The following is a 22,965-nucleotide window of genomic DNA, read 5'->3' on the forward strand; positions in this document are numbered from 1 at the left end:
TGTCTCACTTAGCTGAATTTGTCACACTACAGCTCCACATCCCATCTGGTCCTGTCTTCTCTACAGCACAGAAGTTTTTTTTGTATCATTTTCAGTCTCCAAGGATATCCTTTCCACATGGTGGTAACCAATTCATTTCTTAATGCTTTAATTGGTAAATGAAACAGATGAATACATTTTAATTTTCCTCTCTAGTTTTCCCATCATTTACATCTTTAACATTTTATCCATTGAGATCATTTGCCAGTTCTCTGATGGCTCTGCAACAGGAAAATATTCCCCAGGTTGTAGAGCCCTTTTTTTGGATCTTGATGTATGACTTCATGATCCAAATTGTTTTCTTAGTGATCTGGCACTTTCCTTATATTTTAGCTACCAAATTCGTGTATCATTGTCAAACTTTTATCAGATATTGTTTTATTTACTCCAGACCACTGATAAATGTCCCACACACAAAAAAATATTGAATAATAATTCAAATTGTGGTCTGAATATGTTGAAATCCTTTTTAAATAGCTGCTGTGTTAATTTTTGCATCATGCTACTTTCTGTTAAAATAGTTTGAGTTACTGAAACTTTGTTTTAGGGAAACAGAAATATGATATTTTACTGTGGTTTAATCATATTCCAGGGAGATTTTTTTTCAATGTCATTAATTCTCAGCAAATTTTAATCTCATTTTTAAAAAATCCACTTTGTTTGACATGGCTGCTTGACCACAAGTCTGTATTGATTGGCCTCAATTATCCTTTTAATTCATTTCATTAAGCTTCACTCAATTCTTTTTTAATATTATTTTGTGCATTGCCAAGATCAGACTGATAGGACTTCGGTAATTCAGAATTTTTTTGCTCATTCTTTTTGAAGACTGATCCCATGTTTGACAATTTTCTGGTCTTCTGGAGCAGAAACTTTATGTTCTAAAAGCTTTCCTGACAATTGGTATTCCAGAGAACTCGTTACTAAGTTCTCTAAAACAAATGTGTGCATGTTTTCTGAAGTCCTAACTAAAAAATAAATGGTTTACTCTAGTATTTGTTGTGATTAAATTTATACAATTTTTGAAAGGGAAATATCACATTATCACTTGGTTTGTATGAACTGGTGGGGTTTCTTTGAGGTACAATATTCTTTTTTCCTAAATCAGGATTTCCTCTAGTCTACATCAGAAAAATAATCTCCACAGTGGGACCTTCTAAAATAATTTGTGCAAATTACAGGTGTAACTCTTGTTTTTGTGGCTGCAGATGTGGTTTTTTTGAACCTGTTTGACAAAGAGGAGAGGGAATTGCAGATTTATTTGCAGTGTGCTCTGCATGCAAACATTTGTATCCCTGCTTATGGACAAGGGGTTTGAGTTCCCATTTCTGTTGAAGAACAGCAGCCTCTCCATTCTTGATCCACTTGTCTGGATGTAGGAACAATTAAACATTTTTCTTCCCCCTTTATAAAGAAAACAGATTTCTCAGCAAAACCCTGATTTTTGCCCAGTTTCGTTGTTCCACCAGCCAGGTCCCACAAAAAGGTCACAAATTCAGGAGTTCAGCAGATATTCTCAAAGGAAAGCCTGGTGGTTTAATGCTCCTTCTGGCCATTAACCCAGCTCTGCTGCTCCTGGAATGGTTTTCCCTTTGTTTTGGAATCCAATTCACCTTAGCGCAAGCAGAAAGGATCAGCATGGCGTGATAGTTCAGGAGTGGCAGGATGCAATTTAAAACTCCATCACTGTCCCTGATTTCCCAGGGGGCAAAGTGTGTTAAGAATTTTAAAGGTGGCTGTGCCAGCAAAGAAAAGTGATGGCTTTGGCTTTTTTACTGAAGTGATGCTTGGCTGGAGCAGAGATCATCTCCTTCCCTCTATCACCCCTTCCCAAGCCCTGCTTTTATCACCTCATAACTGGGAGGTGATGGGACACAGCCAGGGATGCTGGATTGTTTTAGAAAGTATCATCAATCAGCTGATCAAAAGGGAAAGCAGGAAAAGCAGATAAAAATCTCTGGAAAAATCTCTGAAAAATGCAGGAAAATCACATTAAAATCTCTGATTATTGGCTTGTGACAATGACATTTCTGGAGCTGATGTTTTGGACACATGATGTTGTTGTAGTGGGTCCCAGCGCAGGGAGGAGCTGGAGCTGCTGCAGAGAGCCCAGAGGAGGCTCCAGGATGAGCAGAGGGATGGAGCAGCTCTGCTGGCAGGAAAGGCTGGCACAGCTGGCATTGCTCACCTGCACAGGAGAAGCTTTGGGCTGAGCTCAGGGCGGCCTTGCAGGGCCTGGAGGAGCCCCAGGAAAGCTGGAGAGAGACAATGGCCAGGGGATGCAGGGACAGCACACAGGGAATGGCTCCACACTGAACATTTTTCAGGTTCAGATCAGATATTAGGAAGAAATTGTTCCCTGGGAAGGTGGGAAGAAGCTGAAATAGAATTCCCAGAGCAGCTGTGGCTGCCCCTGGATCCCTGGGCCAGGTTGGACACTGGGGCTGGGAGCAGCCTGGGACAGTGGGAGGTGTCCCTGCCATGGCAGGGGTGGGATGATGGGATGAGATGTTATTTAAGGTGCCTTCCATCCAAACCCATTCCATGATTCCTTGACATTCACTTTTAGGCTTCTGGATTTTGGTTTGATGGATACAGAGGAGCCCTTCTTATTCCTGCCAGCTTTGTTTCTGTCCCATCCCACACCAACCTGTGTGCCCATCATTAACTCCAGCAGTTCTGCTCACCCTGCTTGGATAATTAACACATTTAAAGTCAGCTGATTGAGTTTTTTCCCTTCAGTACTTCCTCATTCAGCTTTGGACACATTGCATTGTCTTGCTGGTGTCTCGTGTTATTTTTACTGCAGGTGCACAGTCTCCTGTGCATCTCTTTAACCAAGGATCAACATGTGTTAACAAGAACTTCTGTGCCACGTGCATGAATTTTGTGAATTTTTCTCCAGGTCCAACATAGAAATCATCTGTGTGCTGGGCAGCACCTCAGAACATCTGAGGGAGATTGTTTGCCGTTTAAACATGATAAAAAAATCATGAAAAGCAAACTGAATACATTGTAATAATTTTCAGCTTTGTCCCTTCTGCTTTCCTTGAGTTGTGAATTCCTTGCACAAATACCCACAGACTTCACTTAAGGAGGCAGCAATTGCTTCAAAAAGCTGTTGGCTGAATGAAAACAATATTTGCATATTAAACCACCCTGATTATGTGTGCCAGAGGGAGAATGTGTGCACAGGGTCTTCATGATCCTGGTGCTGCTGGAATAGCAAAAAGCATCATAAAATTTGCTAAAAACAACCCCATTACTTGCAACCAGTGTCATTATTATCATTGTGTTGTGTTTGTTTGGCTTCTTTTGTATTCTTCTGAAGGAATTTGTCCCTTCCTGGGTTTTTGGAAGTCAGTAACAAAACTCCTTTGGGAGCAGCAGTGTTGGTCTTTTGGTTTATGACTGATGACAGAGATATTGTCATCTATTAGGCACTGCCACTTCCAGGTGTTAATGGCAAAGAAAATCTCATCCCAGGTGAAAAATAGGAATTCTGAGTGCCCAAAATAAATGTTTGTTTTAGATGAGGCACCCCAGATAAACCATTCTTCCCTCCACCATGAATCTTCCATGCTTTGTGCTGGAAAGGGATGGAGGAAGGTTAAAAATGAAGCAGTGGAGCAAACAGAGCTAGAGGGAGCACAGAATTCCAGCTTCTCCAGTGGTAGGTGAGGAATAAAGCTTAAGACAGGCAAGCTAGCATAGTGTCAGATAAATACAATTCAGAAAAGTGGATAAAAGGGGTTTTGCTGAGATTTTTTAATGAATAAAAAGAGCCCTCTGTCCATTCCTTTTAAAAATGAGTACAACACAAACTGTAGAAATGTGTTAAGATTTGTTTGTTTCTGCCCGCATCCTTTGCATTTTAAAGGCAGGATATTTAATAGGATCACAAGTAAGGAAATTGTTGTAGGTGTTGCAGACCTAAAAGGTGATTGAGGAATAAAAAAGGTAGGATGGAGAAAACAAAGATAAATTCAATAAATGTCTTGGCAGGTGCTGATAGATTTACAAGAAGCAGATAAAAGAAGAAATGTAAACTTCCATATAAGAGTTGTTTGAAGACTTAGAACTTGGAATTGCTTTCTTCTCAGATTTGCTTCACTTGGTTGCACAAAAGGCTGCTTTGTTGCTGTGTGATAAACTTAAGGACTTGGGAATCAGCATTTAGAGTGAGTTTGTTTAGCAGCAGACTGCAGGAGAACAAAGCAGAGCTGCCTGTTTTTGCTGGATGATACCACAGAAATTCGTGTATTATGTTGATCAAGTTTTACAGAAGCCTACCTGAAAATCCAAACTTCAACTCTGCCTTTTGAACTAAGTATTGAAATAATTATAGCCCCAAAGGATTCTCTGCTAATAACAGCAGCAATGACAAGAACAAGAGGAATGTTTTTCCTTCAGCAGTGTCTTATTTTGCAGGGCTGATCCATGTGGGAATGAACCATCCTCTGTTTCATGTGTACCCATACTCTGAAGACCCAGCAGTATTTTGAATTATTGCTAGTGGGAAAATATTCATATCTGAATGCAACCTAGCACGTTTTTGCCAGGGAAGGTTCAGCTTGGACAGCAGCAGGAATTTGCCCATGGAAAGGGAGCTCAGGCCTTGGCAGGGGCTGCCCAGGGAGCTTTGCAGTGCCCATCCCTGCAGGTGTCCCCTGGAGGTGGCACTGAGTGCTCTGGGCTGGGGACAGGGTGGGAATCAGGCACAGCTGGGACTCCTGGAGGTCTTTTCCAACCTCAGGGATCCTGTGATTCTAATTTGACTCCTTGGAGCCCTCCCTTGCTCACATCTGGTTTGGAATGGACAGGTTGACACCTGCTCATCTTTCAGGTTTTGTGTGTTTGAAATGGCTTTCGAGGTATTAAAAAGTTTTTTTTTCAAACTCTGTGAGTCAAGATTGAAAGTTCAAGAGAAGTCAAGATTTTTTGGCTCTGGTTTTTTAAGGTTGTTTATTTTTCTTTATCTGTTATATTCTTTTCCTGACTTGCTGAGGTTTGTTTGGCAGGTCGGTTTGCGGCACACTCTTCATTTTTGGAGTGGTGTTAGTTTTTTATATTAAGAACTACGTGTATTTTATTTGTAATAATTTTCTAATACTTATTACCTATGTTAGACAGTCTGTCTTTACTTTAAACTTATCTAAAAGTGCCACCATCACAGCAGAAGATGGAGGACAAGAAGAAGAAGGACAGGACACACTTAGATTCTTTTAAGATTCTTTTATCTTGCTTCTTGAACCTCCATTCTAAATCCCTAAAATTTTACTTTTTTACTCTGTGACAAATTAATTATTATTTTATTCAAACTTTTGTAGTTTGTAAATTTTCACACAAAGTTGGTAATTGTTTCCATGGGCTAAAATCAAAGGCACAGGTGTTTTTGACTTTGTGCCAAGGTCTTTAAGCCCCTTGCCATGGTCTCGAGCTATTTTCTTGCCTTTTCTTCTTCCCTCACCTGTTCATTTCTACCCATAGCATGAAAGAACTGAGATCCTCATTATTTGTTAAATTGTTCCTATTTCTAATATGTTTATGTAGCTTTTTTCTAGTTAAGCCAATGGTAACTTACATTTCTCTTACCATCTTTGGTACTACTGAGGAACTAAACAGGATTGTTTGGGGTAGAAATGCAATTTCAGCAGAAGTAGAAACTTGGAGACACTTTTATTCTTGCCATTGATCTGGAAACAACTGTGGTGTTACACGTGGCTGATTCAGATTGCTTGTTAATAATGCATCTCTCAAATAGGTTTTCATTTGTGATGACATTTCTTCTGTTTTCTTCTAGATGCAAAGAGTTTGGCTGAAATGCTTATGAGGTAAGAACAAATTGAATTTTATTGTATTATTTTTAATTGAAAAAGGTCTGTCAATTATAGTATCATATTTCAGAATTTTTAGAGGGACAAATGGAGAAGTAAACTTTTTATTCCTATACCCTTTTCCAAAACACACCTTTTGTCTGTCTGTTAGAACTGTGATGCACTGATGGTCAGACAGAAGAGAAAGAAAACACTTTGTGGATAATGTGAGGAGCTAAAATTATAAAAAAAACCCAATAACTTGTGTGAGATTAATTCATAGAAGCTATGTAGGTCCATTTGGACATTCATCCCACTCTGAAAAACATTTTCATAATATGTATCAAAGTAATTGCACCTCAGGGATCATCTGATTAAAGGCAATAAATTTCCGGCTGTGAATATCTCTAAACTTTGCAGCTCTGTTTATGTAATTCACTGTTGTTAGCTGCCTATACCCAAAGGTATAAAAGAGCAGGTAAATCCATTTATTATTTTTCACTTCTGTTCCATCAGCTCAGCATTCAGAAATCTAATTCAGTTGTTGAATTGCATCATAATGACTATTCTGGCACCACAATTCTTTCAAAGATGGAAATTTCATAACTTCAATGTTTATTGTTTTGTCTAGGGAAAATATTGAACTTTAGAACCGCTGCATATATTTGAAACTGGGATTGCCAAGGGATTATTTTTGAGTTCAAATGAATTTGGGGTTGCTAGAAAATATATTTTATATTCCAGCAACAAATTTGAGAATGTCATAGATATTTCACCACACAAACCAAACTTTCTCACCCGTGATAAATTTCACTTCTATTGTGAGAATAAACTCAGCAAAGAGATGGTGACAGATGGGTTGGGTGTAAATTCAGCTCTATGCCATCATATCTGAATAAACCCAGTGATGTTAACAGGACTGGTCATGCAGTCCAGGTCATCCCCTTCCCTGGCTGCCCCTGGCAGCAAATTGTGGGGTTCAGCAGCTTTGGAAACATTTGCCCTGGTGGTGTCTGGTGCCTCAGAAGACAGCACAGATCAGCACTCACAGCAAATCTGTTCCCTTGATGCCTTGTGAAGGCTGACCTAGAGCAGAGGCTGAACTGAGTTACAGAATAAAGCAGGGATTTATGAAAAGATCTCCAGGATCCACCTTGGGCAGCACAAGAGCCCAGCCAGGGCTGCACCCAAGATGAACTAAAATGGTCCAAAATGAACCCAAGATTAACCCAAAATGATCCTAAATGAACCCAAGATGAACTCAAAATGATCCCAAGATGAACCCAAGATGAACCAAAATGGTCCCAAAATGGCCGTGGACCCCATGGCCGGGCACGGGGTCTGTCCCTGGGATCAGTTCTGCTCCATTTGCACCTTGCAGTTCATTGTCCCATTCCAGCTTTAGCCCAGGCAGTCCCACCCTGCTTGTTTTTCTCTCTCCAGCCCACGGGGTTTGTGCTCCTGGGCTGAGATTTGGGTCATTTGTCCTTGGTGCCCAGCTGGAGCAGGAATTGTTTTGTCTCCCTGCTCTGTGCACAGAGCTCACCATCCCCTGATATGAAGCCCAGACCCACAGACTAAAGCAGCACAGAACGTGAAAAATAGAAAAGCAAAAACCTGAGGCATCACACTAAAAAAAAACCAGCAGGAAGCAGCTGAAACCCCTGCATGGAGACTTTCAGTCCCAGTGGCAGCCACCCAGAGCCTCTGCTGGAATGCTCTGCCCCAGCCCTGGCTGGCTTCACAGGCCTTGCCACCACTTCTGCAAGGCCATTTCACAGCCTCACTCCTCTGACTGGTTTTTGGTGAAATTTTCCTTAGAAAACTTCACCCAGCTTCCCTCAGAAGTGCCCAGATTTTACCCACTTTTTCCTTTGCTGATGGTTACCAAATTCAGGAATTTTTGTCCTCCCTGCCTGATGTACTCAGGGAGCAACCAGGTCCCCTCTCAGTCCTTGGTTCAGAGATGTTTTTCCAGGCAACTCACCTGCCACCATTTCATTTGGCTTTTCCTTTCCCCAGCATTGAAACATGGTCATCAAACCAGTTCCTCTCATCTGATTTATTAACAAATAATCCTGGTTTTATCTCATAGGCATATTTTATATTTCGTTTCTAAAAGTTTGAACAAAGGCAAATATCTATTAAATCAGAACTTCAGAGGAAATGGGGGATATAGACTTATATTTACAGACGTGCCAGAACTGGGAACTCTCATTTGTGACAAATCTGTGAAATAAATTCAACCAAAACCTGAGCTACCAACAAACAACAGATGTTCCTGAAGATGTAGCATGTGAATAATCAAATTATTATAAGCCCTCTCCAAAACAACAGTCACATATGATAAAGCCTTTTTATCTTTATATTTTATATATTTATATATTTATATATTTAATAAAAATATATATTTATATATTTGTATATAAATATAAATATACTTTTATATTTTATATATTGTATTTATATCTTTTTATCTTTTATATTTTATTTTTATGATTTCACCAAAATCTGCTATGATAAAACCATCAAGAAAGGGGGCATTTGGGGAGAGGGCAGACAAGATGATTCCCTGCTTGGCAGGAAGGTGTGAGGCCTGGAGAGAGCTCTGTGTATCTTTCCCTTTGAGGAGATTTTCATGAGTATGTGTAAAGAGGATTAAAAACAGAGCTTTAGTCTTTGCTTTGAGAGTCCCTGGCTTTGGCTGTGTAAGTCAAATGTCTGTGGAGCAGGATAAGTCAGCAGTTTAATGGGAATTGCACAACTCATTGTTGATACCTCACATTCACAAATAAAAACCCTGCTGTTGGATAAGCACAGCTTTTTTATGTTTATTTTGGGTGAAAGCATCAGTCCAGCCACACTTTTTGTAACAGTTCACTGTGAATCTGTTTAGCCATTCACTGAATTTTAAAATTTTGAACACAAGGTGAAGAATCTTTTATCCCCAAATATTCTGATTTAGTTTCCCATATGTTTTTACAACAAACTGTGGACTCTTTCAAAATGCCCTGTACAATGTACTTTCTCTGGAAAAGGCATTTTTATCCACAGACACAACATAAAAGCTGCACTCAGACCAAATACCTGCCCAAATACATGTTTTAAATAGTGACAAAAGCAGGAACTTGAGCAGAGTAAAAGAATACAGAAAATTAATGAGAATACTGAGGGGTTCTTCAGAATGGAGAAATCTTTGAGGAGATCTCATTGAGGCATTCCTGGAAGGAGTTTAGGAAAAGAAGAGGGACTTTTAATATGGGCAGACAGTGACAGGAAAAGGGACAAGTGTGGTGGTGTTCACTGGGGTCCCAGGACGTGGGAGGAGATGAGAATCTTGACTCCATGTTTCAGAAGGCTGATTTATTATTTCATGATATATATTATATTAAAAGAAAATTATAGATTAAAACTATACTAAAGGAATAAAAGAAGAGGATTTCATCAGAAGGCTTGAAAGGAAAGGAATGGAATAATAAAACCTTGTGACTAATCAGAGAGTTCGAGACAGCTGGACTTTGGCCATTAATTAAAAACAACCCCATGAGACCAATCACAGATGCACCTGTTGCATTCCACAGCAGCAGATAATCAATGTTTACATTTCATTTCTGAGGCCTCTCAGCTTCTCAGGAAAAAAAGATCCCGGCAAAGGATTTTTCATAAAATATGTCCATGACAGGCAAGAGTTTTAAACTGAAAGAGGGGAGGTTTAATTAAATATTAAGAAGAAATTCTTTACTCAGAGGGCAGTGAGGCACTGGAACATGTTGTGCAGAGAAGTTGTGGATCCTTCCTGCCTGGAAGTGCCCAAGGCCAGGCTGGACAGGGCTTGGAGCATCCTGGGATAGTGGGAGGTGTCCCTGCCCATGGCATAAGGTTGGGATGAGATGATCTTAAAGGTCTTTTCCAACCCAAGCCATGATTCTGTGATTCTGTGCCCCAGTCTCCTGACAGGCTCCCAGTGCCTAAAGATTTGGAGCTCAGAGGTTCTTTGAACCAGAGGGAATTAATTCTATTATACACAGATCCTTACAAGGTCTGATAAATTTAAAAAAAAAAAGAAAAAAACCCACATGCTTATGTTTGGGGATTTTATGTCTGTAAATATTTAAAAATAAAAATAAAAGATACATTTTATCCCTTTAAAGAATTAATCATTGGACTCCTCACCCACCAGACCATTAAAATATTTTTGCCTGAATTTAGTTTAGGAAGCTTCAAAAGTGAAACCTTCTTTGCCCCGTTTCCAAGCCCTAGAGGCTCTTCATTGCTGTTGGCACTTTAAGATTTTATAACTTGAAAGCTGAGCTGTTGTGGTCTGCAAAAAAAAAAAAAAAAATGGATTCCAAATTCCCTGAGCCAGAATGAGACAGCATCCTAATCAGCAACAACCCCCTTGCTTCTGCCAGCTGCCTGTGCTGTGTTTGGACACCCCGTGTCACTGCTGCATGCAGGGGAATTAATTAGCTCAGCAAGGAGAAGGAGAGGCAGCCCACAAAGCAAGGAATAGCTCTCAAGAATAGCAGGGAATATTCCTGAATAGAGAGAGGCCTGAGTTCCAGTTCTGGCTTGAAAAACCTCCCACTTATTTTGCATGGAGCTGTCCCTGGAGCCAGGGTTGGGATTGGGAATTCTCTCTTGTCAGGTGAGCAGTGAAACTGCAAATCTGGGGAAAACTCTGCTCCTGCTCCCTGTGGTCCAAACAATGCTTCCAGTGTTGGTTGAGTACTTTCTAATAATGGAAATACAGAGCATTCATCCTGCTGAAGAGCTCTGGCATTCTGAGATCTGCATTCTCTGAGCAGGAGTCTGATCCCATTCCTGCCTCCTGCATCCCCAGTGGGTGCAGAGGGGTGCAGGGATGCATTTCCCAGACTCACTTATGGACTGCACAGATGTATCTGACTCTGTGTGCCCTGTAACTACTTGTTTATTGAAATTGGACATTAAAAGAAATCAGTTTCCTTCTTTAAACTGAAAGAAGGCAGGTTCAGATTAAATATTAGGAAAATAATCTTTACTCAGAGGGCAGTAAGGCACTGGAACAGGTGCTATACATTTGCTCTACAACTTTGGGCAAGCCCAGAGCAGTCCAACTTCCCAAGGACCTGTATCCAAGCATATTTGGCATGCAGATAAAATATTTCTGTCTGATTCTCTTAACATTTCAGCAACTTGAGTAGCATCCACTCCATGCAGAGACTTAGAGAATACCAGTGTGGAATTTACCTGCATTTGACAATACTACATGTCTTTGAAAATTTATGTTTTTTAGTAATACCCTGTGATGACCATTCTCCTCTGATTATATATGGAGAAAAGTTTGCTCCCTTGATGATTGAATGAGGCACCAGTTGTGGCCTGTTTGAATGTATTTCAAATATCCATGTGGATGTGATGGGAACAGCACCATCTAATCACCCAGGAGAAGAGAGACATTAAATTTGGGATGTATAGATGGTGTTAATGGTGTTGGGGACCACAACAGCAGGGAAACCTCGAGGTGAAAATCAGAGAGGTGCTCCCAGGTGCCTTGAGGATCTCACCCTTGGATTTGGAACAGAACCACTGAGCCCATGGCTACAAAATTCCTCCAAAAAGAGTCTCTAGGAGAATGTCCAAACCTGAGGCAATCAGGGCTTGCTGATGTGGAGGCACAGCAGGAAGTTAACACAAATTTCCTGGAGATGTGGGCTCATCACACGTGGATTAATCTCCTGTGCTCTCAGAAGAACTGAGCTTATCCCTTTAACAGTCCTCTGCTGATTCCATTAACAGCAATAATTCACTGCCAAAGCAGAATTAAAGTGAGTGATCTGCAGCTATTTTACACTAGAAAATGAGAAAATGAGCCTCCACTTGGATCTTACAGCTCTTTGAAGCCTGAGCACCTGGATCACGCTGCTGGCTGATTTGTCTCAACTCTCCACAGCCTCCCTGCATGAAGTATTTGCAAATATTTCATTTCATCCAGAGATTAATTACATCTAAAAGGGCAAAATGTTCCTGTTTAATGCAATCTGAAGGTTTTTTTGGTGCAAGCTCTGTGCTAGAAATGACTGTGGCACTTGGTTTTACCATCCATTTTCATTTGCTTTTGGTAGACAGCTCATTTAAGAAGTCATTTTCTGGTACACAAACTTCAAAATGAAATTGTTTCAATTTGCATGATGATAAAATAATTGGTTTATGTTCTTTTTTAGATTATTGCATCAATCAATTAGACATAATCCACAAATGTAAACAAGACTTGCAATTTTTGTCTTGGAACATCAATGGGACTAAAGCCTTTATTTATTTTATGCAATCTATTAATAGTATGCCTAGTTATTAATTTGCTTTTTCATTTATCAGTGGAATTGATATTTGAAACTTAGCTAATTAAAAATAATGAAAAGATAAAAAAACAATTAGAAATTACTCAAGACATCATTTTCCCACCAACCTGTTTGATCAGCTGCTTGTTGCTTTATTCAGATTAATGAGGAGGGAAAGATCCATCTTCCAAAGTGTTTTTATTAATTTCATTATATGACAGCCCTTGAAGAAAACTGTGTGAAATTCTCAGGTTCCTGCTAATGGAGGACAGACCACATCTCTTCACACTGCGCATTCATGCCACGTGCAATAAATTAATACAATTGTTCTGAAGAGGGCAAAATCAAATGTATGAGTGGTTTCTGCTGATTATGGTCACATTGTTGTTTTTGAGCTGGACAGATTGAAAATGAGGAAGTTTGCAAATATCTTTTCATTTAGGCTGACTGTTAATGTCCTCACTTCTCTTTTGTTTTCAGCAAGAACACCAGGACATCAGACACACTTAACAAGCAGCAGCAAACACTGAGGATGCACATAGACATTCCCAGAGCCCAGCTGCTGATAGAGGAGAGGGACACCATGGAGACCATTGGTAAATCTGAGATTTTTTCCCCCTGGTTAATGTAACAGGTTCTTTTAGGTGGAATTCCTTTTCTCCACACCTTTTCCCTGCTGCACACATCAAGAGAAAAGAGCTACAAAGTCATTTGAAAACTGAACTGGGTTTATTTTCCCTCCCCTTTGAGTCATTTCCCACTAAAAGTAATCTCAGTATAGGATCTAAAATAATGCAGGGCATTAGGAAAATGAAACTGTTGGAAAGAGTTTCTTGAAGAAAATGGAATTGAGGACTGGCAGTTTTATGATTTTCATTCTGATTTCTCATTTGGCTCTGCCTAGGCAGTTGGATCACTGACATTACTTAAAGGGAAAATGAAATTCTGAAACTGCACTCTCAGTAGCTAAAGATTTGCTACAGCTAACTTTTAAAACTTACATGTTGCATACTATATCCACCTGTTCATAGCACATGATATTTCAACGTTTTGATCAGTTTTCAGCTTCTGTGTATCCATGTAAAATCCAAATCTAAACTGTTTGATGTTACAGAGAACAAGATTTCTCATGGGGCTGGCACTTAACTGAAGTGTCACGAGAAATAGAATTGTTTGGTGTTTGTTTTTTTTTTATTCCCAAATAATTTAAAAATACTGGAAACTCAGAATAGAAGTGCAGCCTGTATGAGCACACACTGTGCTCAAATGTCGTGACTGTATGAGCACACACTATGATTCCTGACTGACCTTTGCTCCTAACTTTACATTTTTTGGATAAAAAATCTGTATAAAAGAACAACGTAACAGCATCCAGGGATGGTGTGGCCAGAGAAAAGTCAGGAAACTGAGAGCAGCATCTCTGCACCTCCTGGTTTGAAAAGGAGACCTACAGACTTTCTAAAATTATTATTTGAGCTCCCCAAAGGCTGCCCTTTGTGCCAGGCTTCGTCCCAAAGACAGCTTTCACTTCTGAGTGGCAGCTGCTGAGCAGGGGGGGTTCCAGTGGAAATTCTCTGAGAGCCTGAACTGCAGCAATGCCATCAGGGCCCTGCTAAGAGGCAGCTTCCACCCAGAATAAGCAGGGATTTTGGCAGGGTTTGACAGAGTTTGCTGCCAAGAGGCTTTATTCCCAACCTGAATAAGAGCTCATCTTTTGCCAGAGATAGAGTGATTTGATTCCTAATGTTATTCTATTTATAGCCTTCTTTGGGTAAAAAATGTGTGTTCTGTTATTGTGCAGAACTGTTCACCCAAATGGTGTCTTGTCAAGTTAAAAAAAATAAAAATCCAAAACAAAAACCAGGAATGCTCAAAAGAAGTGGATCAACCTCTGCTGACTAGTAAATGTGCAGAAGTCCTGCTGCTGCCAGTTCCTTAGAACACATTACAAAACTATATAGCACAGCCCAGCAGGAAATCCTTGAGGCTTTTCTTGCAGTCCTGAATGGATAAAAAGACTGCAAAGAATGCAAAAGAAAGTCTGATAGCACACCAAATAGCTGTTCTGCAAGCACAAAGGCAGTGAAAGATTTATTGCTATTAAACCATCCATGATCAAGTGGACCAAATTCTTCCTTGGAGCAAAAAACAAAATAATGATACAGAGATCACAGCTGGAAAAAAAAATTAAAAAAAGAAGCAAGTGCTGTATAGCACTGCAGTGATAAAGGTCTGTGTAGGAATTTGGTGAATATATCCTACCCCACAGGGAAGGAATAGAAGCAGAACCACACAGCAGGAAAGGTTAGTGCTCCAGGAAAGGTTATTTTTTTGTTTTGTATGGGATTTGAGTTTAAACCCAGAGTCTCCCTCCCTTCAAAACCCCCTGGGCTCTGCAGAGATTAGGGAGCTGTCCTTCAACTCCACAAAGGGGTGATCAATGCCATACATTCAGGGTGACCAACTGTGGTGTTTGTGAGGGTCCCCAGGACAAGGTGAGAGATGAGAATCTGACTCTGTGTTCTCAGAAGGCTGATATGTTATATGTTATATGTTATATGTTATATGTTATATTATATTATATTATATTATATTATATTATATTATATTATATTATATTACATTATAATTATGCTATACTAAAACTATAGTAAAGAAAGAGAAAGGATACATCAGAAGCCTTAACAAGAATGAGTAATAACTTGTGACTGACTCAGAGGGTCCAACACAGCTGGCTGTGATTGGTCATCAATTAAAAACAATTCACATGGAACCAATCAAAGATTGGCACCTGATGGTAAATGATCTCCAGATCACATTCCAAAGCAATCAGACAATTATTGTTTTCATTATTTTCTGAGGCTTCTCAGCTTCCCAGGAGAAGAAATCCTGGTGATCACAGAAACTGTGACAGTGACAGGGAGCTGCTCTGCCCATGGTGTCCCTGGGCTGTGGACGCCTGGGGACTCTGCAAAGCTCTGATGGAGTCAAACCCAACATTCTGTGCTCATTCTCTGATTATTTCCCCACTTACAGATGACAGATCCACGGTCCTGCTCACTGATGCTGACTTTGGAGAGACATCCAAGCAGAAGTCCCTGACTGTCACCCACACTGTCCATTACCAGTCAGTGTCACAAGCCACAGGGCCACTGGTGGATGTCTCTGATGCCCGGCCAGGAACAAGTAAGCACATCAAAAAATAGATTTTTGAGAAAGCTGTAACAAAATTAATACTCTGCTCCTGTATTTGCATCCTCATCTTTCTGTCTGAGAGTGGAGAGAAATCTTTTTAGGTCAGCAGAGGACATTTTTTAAACTATTGCACTTAGTGATTCAATATGGGGGAAATTGCATATGCATCTGAAATGGAGGTGTAATTTGAAATAATTCATACCTGGCCTTCATTAAAGCAAATGCATGCTAGATTTTAATTTCCAGAATTTATTGGGTAAATTACCTTAATGGCTTTTAGTGTGTAATGCACTTTTTTTTTTCCTCTGTGATCAATCTTTATTGTATTTCAAAAGCAACTTTCCTCTTACCTCTCTATCAGGCTAAAAAAAAAGCAATTCTCATTATTACTTTTTCTGAAAAAGTTGTATTTCTGGCTTTAGTTATTATGGTAAATTACTTTTCCCAGATATATTCATGCCAAGTTGTTCTCCTAGTGATTAAAATACTATCATAAATTAATATACCGATGCAATCCATTTTTCTCATTCCTCTCATGAATATGTTCCATATCTATGTAAATGGGTAAAAAAATACTAAGTTGAATGATTAACTATGAGTTAGAAATTTTGCCAAAATGTAGTTCACTGCAGTGTTCAATTTATGAAATCTCTTAGATTATTTCTATCCCCTGATTGTTTCAGAATTTACTTGTTGAGCTTAATGAACTTGCTAGAATGCAGATAATTTGAAAAATCCATTTCCACCACAATCTTTTAAACAAGAGGTGTTCTAGTCCTGGCCTTGCTGCTCTTTTAGCCCTTTCATATTTTTTCAGGTCATTCCTTGAGGATTAGATTTTCTAATAAGGAAAGAGGCATCACCCCAAAACCCCATTCCTGTGTCATAACACAGAATTTTATAGCACCTTCCTTTCTAATGCCTCTTTGTGTGCAGTTCTTGATTCCTCTGCAGCCAGGGAGAGAATTTCTTCAAATTAAATGTGGATTTAACTCATGTGTAAGAATATGATCTGTGTCCAGCCCTGCTTGGAAATAAAAATCCACCAGCACTTTTATTAAGCAGCGCAGATCTGATTGCAGCAGTGCACAGGGCTGGGTCAAAGACTTGCAGGTAATGTTCTCTGGATTTAAGGAACTAATCCAGCTTTGCTGCAGGCTGGGTGATGGGATTTTGTCCAGAGCCACCACTTGTGCTGTGAAGAGGAGAGCAGAGCCCAGCTGGGTGGCTCAGAGGTTCTGGACCCTCCTGTCTGAGCCCACTCACATTCACTGAGTGACAAATATTCCTTTACAGCATATTTGAAGTCCTTCTCTTGTCCTTATTTATTGATTTATGGAAGAGTTGCTCTGTGAACCTTTGCCTTGCTGAGCTCAGCTCTCTCCAGGTGTGTTTGACAGCAGAGCTGGCACAACCAGGGCACCAGCTGTGTGTCCATCCCACTGCCAGCTCTGGGATTGCTGTGCCTGTGCTGCACAGCTCAGTCCTGCTCATCAGGACATGGACTGAACTCCTGTGGGCTGCCAGAGGCTCTCCCAGCTCATTCCCATTGCTGACAGGACCCTCCCAAGTCACAGGATCAGAGGTTGAGGTCCAGAGGGACATCTAGGCACTGGTCAGTCCAGCCCCTCTGCTGAAAGCAGGGTCAGCAAGGGCTGGACACAGATCCTAAGCTCAGGAGCTTCCCCAGATGGCTTCTGAATGGCCCCAAGGATGAGAACTGCACCTCCTGTGTGGGCAGCCTGTGCCAGGGCTCAGTCTCCCTCACATTAAAGTCTTTCCTGATGTTCAGGATGAAGCTCCCAGGTTTCTCCTTGTGGCCATTGCCCTTGGTCTTCTCACTGGGCACCACTGACAGAAACTTGGCTCTTGTCCTCTCTTGTCCTCTTGCCCCTCAGGTATTTCCATACATTGATGGCATTTCTCCAAACCTTCTCTTCTCCAGAGCAGGCAGCCCCCACTGTGCCAGGAGCTGTTCTCACCAGCACTCTCCTGTTCTCCACGTTCTTCATCACCGGCTGGGGGCTATGTACAAATTACAAATAGGGTGAGACTGCTAGGAACACATCTTGAGCCATCAGCATCAGCCTCATTCCATGGTTATGACAATGGGAAGATGCCATCAGCTCACATCTCAGGCAGCAGACTTAGAACTTAATGTTACAACTTACTTTAAAAGTTTTCTGACCAATCACACAAAGCAAAAGCACATTGACAGTAGTTCCATTCTAAGTACCTGTGGTTAAACAATGCTTGCTTATTTCAAATACAACACCTGCTTGTAAGCCTTAAAACACAATGCACAGAGCTCCATTATTAAGCTTCAAACTTCCTAATATCTCAGTAGATATACATTTCTGAAGCTCAGGGAGTTATTCTAGACAAGTGTTAATACACAGACCATTGTTCTATTTGTCCTTGCTTTTCTACTTCTTACATAATTTTTCTGCTGACCAATCTCATGGCTACTGCTTAGCTCTAATCACAGTTCTGCTGTCTCTGAGGCCTGCCTTTTGCAGCTTTCCAAAACCCTCTGATTTTATGGATTGCCACATTCTCCTTTGAATGAGGCTCACTCCTGGCCTCACCACAGCCACGTGCCACATTCCCAAGTGTGGGTTTGTGCCACACTGAGCATGGATTGGGATGTTGTCCATGTGAGGCAGCTGTGTGCTGCACTACCAGGAGGATCAACTATCAGTGGCTCCACATTCTAAATTTTCCACTGCTGTAGGGGAAAAAAAAAAAGGAGAAGGATCAGACCATTGTTTGTAAATAAATGCCTTGTTTCTTTGAAGCAGCAGAATACAAATTCTCACTGGGAATGCTTAGGCAGAACCCGTGCTCAGAGTCATTATCTGGGTATTGCTTTTTCTTTCCATTTCTTCTGCTAAAGTCTCTTACCTCAAAGACTGACAACTTCACCATTTGAATGTCAAAGAACATTTTGAATAGATTTGAATTTTTCATTTCTAACACCCTTTCTATTGTTAGTGATATCCTTTCAGAAGCTTTGAAGAGAAATCCTTCAGTGCTGATGTAGTAATTCTCTGTTTGCCACATAATGATTTTTCTCTTGCCCTTGCTTTGTTAGACTCACTTTCAGGGCAGAACTCATTTATTAATAAGTTCAAGGAGGTCAATTTTGGCACATAGTTTGCTTTTACAATCTTGGTCACTATATTATCTCTAAGTTAATTTAAAAAGTACAACATTGCTGACCTTAAACCAGTAGCAGATGATTTTTTAAGTTTGAGAAATTGTATTAATTTACTAATTGTTCCAAAGCAGTCAAATCTTTATGAACCTGTTCCCAGTGAAACTCTGATGGCACTATTACAGCTTATGGTTTATGTCTTGGCCACTTGTTAAAATAGGAAATCTGTAGCTGATCAATACTGTTATATAGAACAGTGTGTCCAGAAGAGGGAATTATAGCCCCACATTTCTGAGCACATCTATTTCAAAACTGACAGGAGGTGCAGAGTGTTTCTGTGGGCACATCTATGATGATAATTTGCACTTCACTTGAGGTGTGGTGTGAAATCCCTGACCAGATCTACTTGCCTTGTGCTCTTTCAATTCTCAGAGTGGTTTTGGTGCTGGAGAACTGCTTGTCTTGGAGTAAAGGGCTAATGAATGTGTCAATGGAAGAATGATTGGGCCTTCAGCTCTTCAGTTCCACCCTTGATAAAATGTAGAGTTTCATTAGAAAGAGAGTAGTTCTAGAAAAGCATCAGCAGTTTGGTAATGATCAGCACTAACACTTCATTTTTTTTTCCCCCAGAAAGAATGTCTTGAGTTTGGGTTTTATTAACAAAAATTATTTCAGTGGCCATGCCCTTCTGGAAGGGAAAGTGAAGGGCCAGGCACTGATCTCTCTGCTGATCAGGGACAGGACACAAGGAAGGGAAGGTATAGGTTGGAAATCAGGAAAAAAAATTTCACTTAAAGAATAGTAAAGTACTGGAATGCTCTTCCCAGGGTGGTGGTAGAATCACCATCACCATCATATCTGGATGTGTTAAAAAAAGACTGGACATGGTACTTGGTGCTATAGTCTGGTTGAGGTGTTAGGACATGGGTTGGACTCGATGATCCTAGAGGTCTCTTCCAACCTCATTATTCTGTGATTCTGTGAAACGTTTGGAGCTGTGTCAGGGAAGGATTGGGTTGGATTTTAAGAGAAGGTGGATTTTCTTCACCCAGAGGTGTTGGATGAATGGGCATGGCCCTGAGGCTGCCAGAGCTCCAGGAGTGTTTGGACACCGCTCCAGAATCACCCAGGGTGGGATTGTTGGTGGTCTGTGCAGGGCCAGGGCTTGGACTGGATGAACCCTGTGGGTCCCTTGCAGCTCAGGACATTCTGTGATTCTGACAGGGCTGGTTTCCTTCCCACCCCTCTGTGCCATCCCCCACAGATCCCACCACGAGGAGGAGCGCCAAGACCGGCCCCACCGCGCGCAACCGCTACGCCAGCCAGTGGACCCTCAACAGACCCCACCCCACCATCTCAGCCCACACCCTCACCACGGACTGGAGGCTGCCCACGCCCAGGCCAGCAGGGTCCGTGGACAAGGAAAGTGACAGCTACAGCGTCAGCCCCTCGCAGGACACAGGTACGGACAGGGCAGGGACACACGGACTGCAGCTGCTGTATCCCATTGCTGACAGGATCCCTCAGCTGCTCATTCCCATTGCTGACAGGATCCCACAGCAGCTGCTGGCATTCCATTCTGACAGGATCCCAGCAGCTGCTCATTCCCGTTGCTGACAGGATCCCTCAGCTGCTCACTCCCATTGCTGACAGGATCCCAGCATCCCCTGGCATTCCATTCTGACAGGATCCCACTGCTGCTCATTCCCATTGCTGACAGGATCCCATAGCTGCTCATTCCCATTGCTGACAGGATCCCAGCAGCTCCTGGTGTTCCCATTGCTGACAGGATTCCACAGCTGCTGGCATTCCCATTGCTGACAGGATCCCAACATCCCCTGGCATTTCCATTGCTGACAGGATCCTCCCAAATCACAGGAGCAGAGGTTGAGGTCAGAGGGACACCTGGGCACTGGTCAGTCCAGCCCCTCTGCTGAAAGCAGGGTCAGCAAGGGCTGCTGGCTCAGGAACATTCCCAAATGGATTCTGAATGTCCCCAAGGGTGGGATCTCCACCTCCTGTGTGGGCAGCCTGTGCCACCTGTTCTGTTCCTGGGTGTGCCTTCTTTGGAGCTCAGGTGTTGTTGTTCTTCCCTTCCTGGGATGGATTTTTCTGTAGGTTATTTATGAGGGATGCCAAAAATGCTTGTAGTGATAATGACAACAAATATTGTGCCTCTGGTTCCCCATTCCACACACATTCTTTAGAAGAGAAGGTGGTAAATTTAACTTAGCTTCCTGAACCAAAAAGCAAAAGTAAGAGAATTTGACTAGGAATGGACAATATTTATCAGCAAGAATATCCTTGAGTCATAAACAACCTTCAGGTTAGTATTTTTTGTATTTCCTGTTTGTCACTCTCAGTGGGAAAGAGAAGAGGGAAAAAAAAAAAAAAAAGAAAACTCTGGAATTAGAGTCCAAGTAAAAATCCATTCATACCACTGAATTCTGTAGCAGCTGGCCAGGACTTCCCTGGGGAACAGCATGGGGTTTATTCCTCTAGAAGACAAATGGAGGGACACTGAACACATATTCTGCCTGCAGCCCTCGTGTCTTCTTGATGCCTTCACATCATAAATGCAACTGGAAAAAAAAAAGCTTTCTCCACTGTCCTATGCTGAAAAGGCAAATAAATTATTAAATTATTAACTAGAAGATCAATCATGAAGTAAATATAATAAAGGTTAAAAAAGAATAAAGGTAACATATTTCTCAAAGGGAAGTCTAACCAAAGTGAAGCCAGGCTTGCTCTGGCTTCCTCAGAAGGAATTGCCAATTGTCTCTCGTGATTTTAGGAGAAAGGTGTTCATGATGTGTTAGAGCTACAAAGCAGTGGATGTGAGTGGCTTTTCACCATAAAAACCAATATGACTGATTTGTTTTCTGTATGAGAACAAGTATCTGACCTCACTCATATTTAGTGATTTACAGCCTTTCTCAGTGTTTCATAATTCACCCTCTTAAACCCCCATGTTTTCTCCATGGGGTTATGGCAGTCACTGGATTCCTCCAGTCAGCTGGCAACCTTCAGGTAGAATAATCATAAAATTTTAAGGTTATTAAATATACAAATCTAAATATAAATAGAAAATCTCCTCTCAGAAACTCTTTCTGTAGACACTTCAGATTGCAGGTGCATTTGGATATGTTCCAACCTGTTGTCACCCAAGGATATTTTCCACTATGTGTGGCAAAGGGTGTAGAAATTAAATTTACTGTGTGGTTTAGTAGATAAACTACATCCAATTATGTAAACAGACTTTATAATCTATATTTTAACAAGCCTACTTTTCTACTCTGTGTCTACCTTTGAGCTCACAGTGATTTATGTGAGGGATAGCAAGCTTTAGATCAAGGAAGCTTTTCTTGTGCCAGAAAGCAGCTCTATTACACCAGTTGGTTTCTGGGAAAAGACTAGAGTCCATTTAATTTAAGTGCTTCAGAAGTTTAAAACTTTCAAATAAACATATGTAGCCAAATTATGTGTTCAGGAATCAATTGAGCTAATGTGCACATTTGATCACTTCTCCAATCTGGAGTTCAGATTTCAGGAGCTGGTTGATGCAGTTGATATTTGGCAGAATTTAGCACTTATCAAAACAATTCCAGGCTTACAAAGCAGCAGCTTTTGAGCTTAGGAGAAATGCCTGGCAGCATTTCATAGCTGTGACCGAGTTCTGATGTTCTAACCAGAGGCCATTAGAAATTTCCTGATCAATCTGTATTCATGAAGTCCAAGAAGTTTCATAAAGTTCACCCTGGGCTTGGATAAACTTCCATCAAAGTAGGTGTTGAGGCAGATTGGTTCTGGAATATTCTCCCTCTTGGCATGGGAGATGGGAAGCTGCAGGTCCTGAGCTTCAATGGATGAAGCTGTGACCTTTGCATGACCACGATATTCACACGCACTGCTCCGTGGCACTGGTCAGCTGCTGCCTCCTGGGAGTTTCCAGCTGACCAGAAATATGGGGAGACATCACTGAGGTCTGCTGTGCAAATCAAATGTGAAAAACAGAATGATGTTTCCTGTGGGTGGAAAGAAAAAAAAGAAATAAAAAGCAAAAAGAAAGAAAAATCAAATGAAACCCTGTTAAGTTCTGGTCAGCTCCAAATCTTAAGCAAGTTAGAGCAGAAGTAGTTGTCATTTTAAATAATGGATGGTCGTGTTTAAAAGTGGCAGGAGTATCATTCTTTGTGCACAATGAAAACTGATGCAGGGGTGCAGGCACACAATAAAAAAGATAAAGATTTGCAATAATGACACGCTTGCCTCTGGCTGCTGCAGGAGGTCCATTTTTATGAATTAGCTATTACACTGTGCCTGTTTATTGAACATCACCAACAATGTCTGAAATTGCACAGATCTTGTGATGAAACATGACTTCTGCCCAAGGAACTTTTCAAAGTCCTCTGCTCTTCCAGCCCACTGGATAGAAACA

The 22,965-nt window shown here is 41.1% G+C and overlaps 1 protein-coding gene across 1 annotated transcript in view; it reads left to right on the forward strand.

The window, feature by feature from the left end:
* The window catches only part of DSCAM (DS cell adhesion molecule), a 467,981-nt gene that overhangs the window by 422,564 nt on the left and 22,452 nt on the right, over window positions 1-22,965 (forward strand). The window contains exons 28-31 of the mRNA XM_054290027.1: window positions 5,843-5,873; window positions 12,656-12,771; window positions 15,212-15,361; window positions 19,792-19,989. Coding sequence (XP_054146002.1) covers window positions 5,843-5,873; window positions 12,656-12,771; window positions 15,212-15,361; window positions 19,792-19,989 — 495 coding nt within the window. The remainder of the gene's footprint in view (window positions 1-5,842; window positions 5,874-12,655; window positions 12,772-15,211; window positions 15,362-19,791; window positions 19,990-22,965) is intronic.

Source organism: Melozone crissalis, unplaced genomic scaffold, assembly GCF_028551555.1.
Source record: "Melozone crissalis strain CALT ecotype California unplaced genomic scaffold, PUWL_Pcris_2 ptg000075l_1, whole genome shotgun sequence".
NCBI classification, from domain to species: domain Eukaryota; kingdom Metazoa; phylum Chordata; class Aves; order Passeriformes; family Passerellidae; genus Melozone; species Melozone crissalis.